Source organism: Pezoporus flaviventris, unplaced genomic scaffold, assembly GCF_033815535.1.
Source record: "Pezoporus flaviventris isolate CSIRO_AGI_PZ_B2104156 unplaced genomic scaffold, CSIRO_AGI_Pfla_v1 ptg000158l, whole genome shotgun sequence".
Classification (NCBI taxonomy): domain Eukaryota; kingdom Metazoa; phylum Chordata; class Aves; order Psittaciformes; family Psittacidae; genus Pezoporus; species Pezoporus flaviventris.
The window spans coordinates 442,127-451,791 of record NW_026892706.1 but is presented as its reverse complement, the minus strand read 5'-3'; the positions used below and the strand labels follow the sequence as shown (position 1 = coordinate 451,791).

The 9,665-nt window shown below is 60.2% G+C and overlaps 1 protein-coding gene across 2 annotated transcripts; it reads right to left on the bottom strand.

Annotated features, from left to right (window-relative positions):
* Positions 1-4,783: 4,783 nt before the first annotated feature.
* CBX8 (chromobox 8) lies at positions 4,784-7,086 on the bottom strand. Of its 2 annotated transcripts, none has more exons than XM_061479818.1 (5): positions 6,927-7,086; positions 6,522-6,565; positions 6,351-6,416; positions 6,185-6,275; positions 4,784-6,010 (listed from the first exon to the last, which is right to left on the bottom strand). In XM_061479818.1, the coding sequence occupies exons 1-5, from the start codon at positions 6,993-6,995 to the stop codon at positions 5,174-5,176; spliced, it is 1,107 nt and encodes a 368-aa protein (XP_061335802.1). In that variant the 5' UTR covers positions 6,996-7,086; the 3' UTR covers positions 4,784-5,173. The 2 variants fall into 2 exon arrangements, with proteins under 2 accessions (XP_061335802.1, XP_061335803.1); XM_061479819.1 differs by having other exon boundaries at positions 6,185-6,251.
* Between the last annotated feature and the right edge of the window lie 2,579 nt (positions 7,087-9,665).

Genomic DNA, 9,665 nt, shown 5'->3' with positions numbered 1-9,665 from the left:
AGTCACTGTCCCTTAGCTTTTGTATTCAATCCCCAGATGTCCTGTTGGTTATGGCTTTGAAGTTGTGTTACAGTGCCAGGGATCTGTCAGGAATGTGTGCAGTCGCTGTGCCGTGCGTTGCTCTGCAAGGCAAGGGGCCAAGGGGAGAGGAGGGAGCATTGTCCATGGAGGAAGCTCCCAAGGATGGAGCTGTCCATGGAAGAGGCTCCCAAGGATGGAGTTTCCATTGAGCTCCACAATGCCAAAATGTCACAGTCTGTGCTGTTGACCTTCTAGTCTTTAACTTTGCCAAACGAGCTACCGTTGCTTTGAAGAGTCCAAGGAAGCGTTAACCTGCATCAGCAGAACCAGGTGCTCCAGCATGGTCTCTGCTGGGTGGGCTTTTGTGTTCAGGATACGAGTGCTTTTGGAGAAGAATCAAGTAATCTGGGAGCACGGGGTGAGGCTCTTACCCACACACCAAATGTTTGCTACTTGGCCTTTGCAAATCCAAACTGAACAATGATGTGCCTTTCGGACCGTCCTTATCTCAGCCTGGTCTGTGACACCGGTCCCACAACAGGTTTGTGCCTATGCAAAGTGAGATGATCACAGGGTCCTAGGGACAGTGGTGCCCCACTCCCAGTGAGATGCCCAGAGGTGGGGCATGCTCACCAAGAGCAATAGAACATGGGGCTGATGTCCCCAGTAGTGAAGAAGCATCTGTAGATGCTCCATGAAGGGGTCAGGCACCGAGCATCCATGGAGGAGCTGTGGTAGTGGGTGCTGTGCTGGCTGCACACTGGCTCCAAGGTGCTCACCTGCATTTCCTGGTGTGGGAAATGGTGTGGTCCTGCCTTCTGCATGGGCAAAGGGTGGCTGGTCCTGGGCTTGTACCCAGGGGAACATCCCAACAGCGAGCAGCTTTCCTCTGTCACCCACCCTTCCCCAGCGTGTCCCCTCCCATAGCAGCAGGACTCTGCTGTCGCCGCTTGCTATTGTGCCTTTTACTCACCAGCAGTTCGATTCCAAAGGTCTAAGGATGGTGAACGTGATAATCCAGACGGTTTTCCGACCTTCGCCTCCTCCCACGTTCTTCCCCAGCCCCTCCTGGCCTCATGTCTCAGGCTCCCGGCTTGCCCAGCGGTGCTGCTGTGTCTGAACGCTGGAGTTTGCCTCTCAAAGGCACATTATGTGAGTGATTTACTGTAACCTTTTGTGGCCAGGGGTTGAAAGCTGCTGCAGACCCTGTTCACCATTCTGACCATTAGTATTCAAGGTCTACCTTATTTTTCCTTTCCTCTCTACCCCGCCCCCCCCCCATTTTAAGTTTGCTGCTATGGGTTGGAGCGCTCAGCCATGTGTCACACAGCCAATTAAAGGTTTGTCACTTGTCATTTTCTAAGGGCTTTCCGATGTGGAAAGTCCTGCAGTATTTGTGTATTGAATGGATATTTTCTCCAGGCATAATCTGGTTAAGCAGACTTGTTGTTTTCCGTTGGACTGGAAGAGGTGGCCAATTCAGCCATCTTCCCTAGAAACTTAGTCTATTTTTATATATATATTTTGTACCAAAAAAACCCTGGAGCTTGTGGAAGGATGGAGATGGTTTAGAGGGTTCAGTTTGTGTGGAGCTCCTGGGTTGGGCGTGAAGGATCCAGAGCCGGCAAGAAGGTTTTTACGGAAAGAAATTGAGGAATGGGTAAAAACAAACAATTGTTCTTGTAACTTGTGCCAGTCACTGCTCTGATTTGTACGTTTTAATTAAAGGGAGAGCCAAATCACTCCTGTATGACACTTATAATTGCTTTAAACTACAGCTGTTTGTTTGCTTTTCTTTCCAGAGAACAAAAGTTGGAGATGTTATTACCCTGGGAAAGGGAAAGGGCTCTGTGGAGCGGGATGGGTGTGGGGCTGCTGTGGTCACTGCTCCAGGCCAAAGACCCCCAACGGGGCTGCCATTGCCTTGAGACACCCGCATCCCCCGGAGAGCCATGCTCGCGAGGCTGACGGGAATCGGGGACACCCCCTATGCTTCCATTCCCGGGTTCCCCCTCCGCAGCCCAGCTCTTACCGGCGGTGATGAACGCTCCGTCGGGCTCCGCTGCATCTGGAGCTGCGCCCAGCACGGGGGCGGGGGGGGCACCCGGTCACCCCCCACCTGCGGGACCGGGGCCGGCCCGGTGAGGGCGCTGCGCGGCCACAGGAGGCTCCGGGTCTCGCCGTCGAGGCCAACGTCGGGGGAGAGGGGAGGCGCGGGGGCGCCCCGGCACGGGGGGAGTCCGCTCCTGCGGGCGCGTCCGGGGGCTCCACCAGCCGGTGCCCCCTCCCCGCCCGTCCCCCTCCCTCCCCGCCGGGGCCCCGTGTGAGAGCCCTCCCGCGGGGCCGGGAGAAAGGCGCCATTGTCCAGCCCCTCTCCCGCTCCTCCGCGACGCTCATTTTCCGCGCCCAGCCGCTGACAGCTCCCACGGTGCCGGGTCCGCTCCTTGCGCCGCCGGAGCAGAAAAAGGAGGTTAATGAGGACACGGCTTAACCCCCACCGAGCCCGCTCCCCTCCGCGCCACGTTTGAATACAAAGGCCGGGCCCGCCGCACCCGCGCCCCGTCGGAAGGGCAGAGCGGCGGCCTCGGGCCCCGGCCGCCTTTGCCTGCGGTCCAGCGGTAGCGCCGGGGCTGTGCCCAGCACCGCAGGACCCGCGGGAGTGACCCAGACCCCCATCCCCGCCCAATCTGGTCCCGGCCCCCCCCTGTGCCCCGGGGAAGGCAGGGGCCGCCCGCCCCATCGGGCCCCACCACACGACGGTCCCAAGCCCCCCCCTCTCGCCCCAGGGCCACAAAGGGAAGACAAACACGTTTCTATTTACAAAGTATATATTTAAACTCACATAAAAAGCAGGTCTCATACGGACATTCACAGCTGGCAGAAGACACGTAGTTAAGCTTCACTTCAGAGACTGAGATTTAGCCAAATCGGGTTTTTATACAAGTCTTAGATTTAAATAGTTCACGCACACACATCCCCACGCGCACACACTCAGTATATACGTTGCTATATACATACACACATATACACCCACATGTACGTTTTGCCCCATATACACGTGTGTCGCGACGCACACGTACAGGCAAGATGGAGCCATGTCTTGGCCGGGCAGAAGGGCAGCTCTGGGCTCTTCTGCAAGGGGAGGAATCCTCCAGCCCCAGACATGGCAGTGGGAGGAGGGGCAGCTCAGTCCCATCACCATCCCTCCAACAAGACACGTGTCCCTTGGGAGCTGCCCCAGCACCAGCACCAAAACGAGCACATTGGTTCTTAGTACAATCAGTTTAAAATCTCAGTTTTTACAAAATATGCCTTAAAAAAAGGAACAAAACAAAACCTTAAAAAAAAAACAACATAGAACTCAGAGACATGCTCCCTCTGCACAGCCAATTCAGCATTCTCCCACTAGACCATCCAACAGAGATCCCACAAGAAGGCAACCAAGCAAGATGGACCCAAAAGCAAAGGACTGCTCCTCTTCCCAGCCCTTTCCTGGCCCATCAGGCTCCCTGTGCTGTCACCCCATAGAGCTCTGCACCAAGAACCTTCCGGAGCTCAGCTGGGGCAGTGATGAGGAGGGACAAGGGTGACCTGACCCAACATCAACTTGTGCTTTCCAACCCTGAGCGATGCTCGGAGCAAGGACAGGGACACCCGCTGCACCTCAACCAAAATCACAGCACGGGCCAGGGTCCTGCTCCCCATCCAGGCCAGGTGAGCAGGAGGGAGCTGAGCAGGGGATGCAGCCCCCTGATCCCCACATGGCCACCACTCAACCTGGCCAGGCAGCCACCCAGCGCCACAAACCCTGCCCCAGTCTGGGGAGAAAACCAGCCTGGTCTGGGAAGCCTGGAGAAAACAGAGGCAAAGGAACCAGAGCCAGGCCCGGAGTCAGCTGCGCACGCACGGGAATATTTCGCCTCTCGGCTATTGTTTAACCAGCATAAGAAAAGGGAAATATTTATTGTCTCTGAATGCATAAAGGTGGCTCTGGGATTTGTCAGAGATGTGGGTATTATAACACACTTGAACTGGAGCCTTCCAGCAGTCTGCAGTGAACTGTGTTTGGGAATAAAAACCAAGAAACATTAAAATCATCCACTTCCTATAATGGGATAAAGCATTTAAATACGGGCAGCGACATGCTACCCTCCCCAGCCCCTCCGGCATGCCAGGAATGTAAACAGAGGGGGTTTGGGGTTTCTTTTTTGAATTGGGTGGGGGAACAGAATCAAGCGACCAGACAAAATGAAAACAGATTCTCAGCTCAGTCCCATCTCCCACAACTGCTACGACAACTCTATTAAAGTGCATTTCAGTACCACCCCGCTCCGGAACCTCACACACAGGAACCTCCTCTGCCTTGGCAAGAAAAGGTGATTCAAGTTAATACTCTGCTAGAACAGTTTGAGCCTTTTTATGGATTTCTGCTTTTCCCCACCCAGACTTTTAGCAACATCCCTTTATTTTTTCTCTCTCCATCAGCCTGGAAACGCCCCCTCCCCAACAATACTGGAAATTCAAGTGCTTACTTCAGCTGTCACGGCAACAGTTCTGGACACAGCACACACTTGATTGTACAAGCAACACCTTATATCACAATCAAGAAACCAGGGCACTCCGCCCTCGGAGGGAGCAACACGTCCCCCTGCACCATCCATAGCATCACATGAAAAAAGAAGAGTTTAAAAAAAACCAACCCAGGACATCATTCGCTATGAACATGGTTATGTACACGGGCTCCTGCGAGAGAGGCGTGAACTCCGTTAGTTCTCAGTTTTATTGTCCTTTCTAAGAGCAACTGAGCAGTCACTGTTGTCTCCATTTAAATAAAACAACTCAGAGTTGAAATATATATAGATATATATATATAAGCATTTTTTCTTAAATAACATATTTACATCTAATAGAAAATATAACTCTAGAGATAATCTTTCCAACGAAATGTAAGACGTAAAAAAACCCAAAAGAATAAAGAAGGAGTTAATGAATTTAGGACAGTTTCTAAATCCTCTCCAAGACAAAAAAAAAAAAAAAAAAAAAAGAAAAGAAAATTAAAAAGAAGAAAAAAAAAAGAAAAGGCCCACCAAGCTCTACCCAAGCTTTTGTCTGGATCTGACCAAAGAAAACCCCAGCACCACCTCCAACAAATTCATCGCTTCTCCTTAAAGAATCCTTGGTCCGTGCTGCTCTCCTTGATGGTGACGGTCAAAAAGTTAGAGGTCACATCAGTTACCACCACCTTCTCCAGATTGTTGAGCGAGGGGCTCCAGGACTCCTCCTCAGGGTCCCCCAGGATCCTGGAGACGGGGATCCTGGCGATGAGGGAGGGCCGCCCCGCCTGGCCCCCCATGCCATCACGGTACAGGCTGCCCACGGCACCCGGACTCACCGCGCTGTGCAGGAGCTTGGGCCCGCCGGGGTCCAGCCCTCCCTGCCCCTTGGGGTCCAGAAAGTCCGCGCGGTGCTTGGCCAGCCGCGGGGGGTAGCTCTCGGCGGTGCCCAGCTTGGTGCCCACCTCGGCTCGGTTGGGGCCGGGCAAGGTGCCAGGGAGGTCGGGGTCCTGCCGCCGGGCCAGCTGGATGACGCTGTGTCCCGAGCTGAACTTGGCTCCTGCTGCTGCCTCCTCCATCTTCCTGGCCTTCAGGTAGTCCCCCACCTTGTCCCCCGGATCCCCCAGTTTCCTCTTGGAAGCATCCAGAGTCTCTGCCAGGTCCTTGTAAAGCTCCTTCCTGGGCTTCGGGCCTCTCTTTTTGGGGATCTCCCCGGGTTTCTCTTCCACGCGGATCACCCGGTCCCGGATGCCGTCTCCCTTAGGGGTGCTGGTGCCGGAGCTGCCCTGCGGAGCCAAGGCTATGTTTCTCAGTCCTTCCCTAGCGCGGGACGTGGAGCCCAGCTCCTGGGGGGACCTGCCGGGATAAGGCACCCGGATCCCTCTGGAAGAATCGCTGCGGAATTCATAGGTTTTGGCTTTTGCTTTTGCCTGGGCCTGCAAAGGAGATAAATCAACGGGTGACTTTATTATCCTGCCATCCGGCTGTGTAATTACAACTTACAAGACAAGAGGCTGCCTTTGGCGAGGAGGACCCTCCACAGGGGCTGAGGGGATCCCACTCCCCATCGTGGCACGCCGCCGGCACACGCGGGGCTCCAACCTCCTTACCTTCAGCAGGAAGGTTTTGGGCTTGGGGCCTCGCTTTTTGGGCCCATAGAGCTCCATTTCTCTCTCCCTAGAGGTGTTAAAAAAAACAAAGCTTCAATTCAGCATAGCTACAAGACAGCAACATATTTACAAGCGCAAGGGCTGCAGCGAGCAAAAGGCCTTGTACCTCTCCTCGAAGGCTGCGAGCAGACGGGCGTCCAAGATGTTCTCCTCGGGCTCCCAAGTGCTGTACCTGCGCAGCAGTGCAGGGAGAGGGGCATAAATAAATCAAATTGAAAATACGGGGTATAAATAAGGAGCCACCCCCCCCCCCCGCAACCCTCGGACCCGGACTTACTTCTGCGACCAGCCCTTCCATTTGACCAGATACTCCATACGCCCCTGCGGACGCAGACAGAGAGGTGAGGGGAACGAAACGAACCCGCACGGATGCAAAACGGCGACGGGCGCCCGCAACAAAGCTCCCGCCCGCGGCTCCACGCGTGGGGCGGGAGGGAGGGGACGGGCGGAGCGGGGCGGGAGGCGCAGGGGAAAGGGGGAGCGCGACGGAGAGATGCGAGGCTGCTGAGAATCAGGAAGGCGCGGAGGGCGGCAGCGGGGCCGCCCGGGCATGCGGCGCGGAGAAAGAGCCGCCCCCAGCGGGCGCCCAGCCGCGAGCGGGCCGAGGCGGCGGGGCCGGGGGCCGGGGGGCTCGCGGTGCGGGGCGCGGGGGTGCCCCGCGGCGGCGGGGGGAGGCACCTACTTTGCGGATGCGGCGCTTGAGCAGGGCCTCGGCCGCGAAGACGCGCTCCCCGACGGCCGAGAGCTCCATGTTTACGCGGCCGCTCGCAGCACACAGGCAGCCGCCAGCGCAGCCCAGACCATAATACTCCGCCCGCTGACGTCAGCGCCGCGGCCGCCCGCCCCCCCGGTCCCCCCCGCACTTGTTGCTGCCGGAGCCGGGTGGAATATTCCGCCCGCACCGCATTGGCTGGCGCCGCGGCCCCGCCCCCCGACGTGAGCCGCGTCCCGATGAGCGCGGGGCGGGGCCGGCGGCGGGGGCGCGCGGGGAGGGCGGGGCGGGGAGGAGGACACGCCCCCTTCCCCCGCGCGGGAGGGACACGCCCCCCCCCGCCGCGCCGCTCCCGAGGACCGGGGGGGCAACCCCGGTGTGGGGAAGAGGATCCGGGATGGGGGGGGGGGGGAGTGGAGCACAAAGACACAGCCCCCACCCCCCCGCACCCCATCCCCGCCAGAGAGAGGAGGCGCTGCCGCTGCCCCCCGCAGACCCAGTGCGGGGCGGGACGTGGATGGGGCAGACCGGACCGGGACACGCGCACACCGTGGGCCGCCCCTCTGCGCCCTGCGGGGTACGGACAAAGGGGACGGTGTCAGGGGTGGGAGCGCTCCCGCACAACCCACCCTGCCCCGGAGCGGCGGCGAGTATCCGTGCACGGCGAGAGCAGACAGCACCGGCAGAGCGGGGATCAGACGAGCCCGGTTTCTCCGCCCCTGTTCCGCTCCCCTGGAAGCCGAGGGTGCACGGGGGCCAGCGGAGAAAACAGCCCCACAAGGGATCCGGTGTCGCCCCCCTCGCCCTGTCACCCCTCAGCAAAATGAGATGGGGGAGCGGGTGCCAACGAGGGGCAGGCAGCTGGTACCGGGACCTGCCTACTCCCCCTTCCGCCTCCTCCCCTCGCCCTACCGCGTCCCGCTCGCGAGCCGCCGCTGTCTCCCACCGTGAGTCCGTCCCCGAGGAGGCCACGGGAATCCGAGACACGCGTGTCAGAGCCGCAGGGAACGGGTCCAGCCTCTGGGAGAGCAGAAGCCCCAAGCGACCTTTTCCCCGCCCGAAGCCAGGCAAGATCCCGAACTCGGGGATGCTCCGAAAAGCCCCGGTCAGCCGAGGGGCACAGCTCCCGCTCCTGGGGCTGTCCCGTGCGTGGGACCCGCAGTACCAAGGCCCGGTGCAGAGCGCGCTTCAGCCGCCGTGTCCACGCAGGATGGGGCCAGGTGAAGTCTCTTCTAAGCCAGTCACACACCTTCCCCGCGGATCTCCTCCGTTAAGCACCACGAAGCCGCCGCGCTCACGCGTGGGAGATCCCACGGTGAGCGTGGCCCCTAGGATCCGATTGTTCCTGCTTCCCCGTAATGAGACCGTGGCTCCCCCAGCCCGGGGCTCTGCTTTGGAGGAGTTTTGCCGCGGGGGGGGACGCCGAGTCACTCGTGGCTGTGGGACCACGTCCTCTGTCAGCCTGCCTAGTGCAGGGGCTGCGGAGCACTTGCCTTCCGCCGGCCTGAGACCCCACCGGGGGAAAACACCGGCACCGAGGTACACCGGGACCGGCAGCGGGGACCGGCAGGCACCGGCGTTGTCCCCATCCCGAGGATCATTGTGTCCTGGAGCTCCTGCCCGGTCCCGCCACACCAGCAGCCGTGGACTTCCAATGGAGTCACGGAAACTGCGGTTCCCTTGCGTTGGGGGGGACCCGGGTGGGAGCCTCCACGGGGTACTCGCGGGGCTCAGAGCCTGCCCTCCCGCCGCCGCTGGCGGAGCTGAAGCCGCATTCACCGGAGGAGGGGGTCCATCCCCCACCGCGTTTCGCCCGGCGCGGCGCTGGTGCGGGGGGGGGTGCTCCCTGCCGAGCGACGTCCCGGGGAGATTTTCGTTAATATCGAATTAATCGTTATTAATTAAGGTCGGTCGGGGAGCGTCTGGTGAATGGGTGGAGACGCGGCGGCCGAGTCCCGATACCGGGATGATGCCACGCAGGAAAGCGATATGGTGGCAACGGCAGGGAGGCCCGGCCCGAGGGGTGCGGATGGTCTTCCTGTGCCGAACGGTGCCCGTGCCGCAGCCTCGTCCTCTGCTCGGGGATCCCGAGGCGGCAGCGCCCATCCCCGCGGCCGTGGGGTGCCGCAGCCCGTGGAAACGGGTGCTTGCCCGCCACCTTCGTTGCCGGTGTCCCGGTGCCGGTGAGAAGCACAGTCCCGGAGCCGATGGTCCCCACACTGAAGCCGTGACCGAGCATCGGAACTCCCGACTGAGCAGCCGCCCGTCATCCACGCGTGGGGAGGCAGAGCGGAGCGGGCCCGTTTCTCGCCGCCGCCAGTGCGTGCACCAGCCGCGGGAACAGCTCCGTCCCCAGCCGTGACCGGTGCGGGATGCACGCGTGGTCCGTGCTTGGCCCCCGGTTTCTTGGGGGGGGGGGGAATGTCGCAAACGAGAACGGCGCGGGGGAAGCAGCGAGGAGAGGCCGCCGGTGGGTAGGGGTCCGGAGGCAGCCCACGGGCGGTAGGCCAGCCAGGGCCGGGGCTGCGGCCACGCATGGGAGCCTTGGCCCGGAAGGAGAAGCGGGACGGAGCAGACCCGGCGCAGGGGGACGAGACAGAGGCGGAGGGACGGCTCCGGCTCCCCAGGGCAGTTCTCGCCGCTGCCGGCGGGGACTCAGGGATCTCATTCGCCAGGGATCGGAGGCGCTGCAGGGACCCCCGCCCGCCC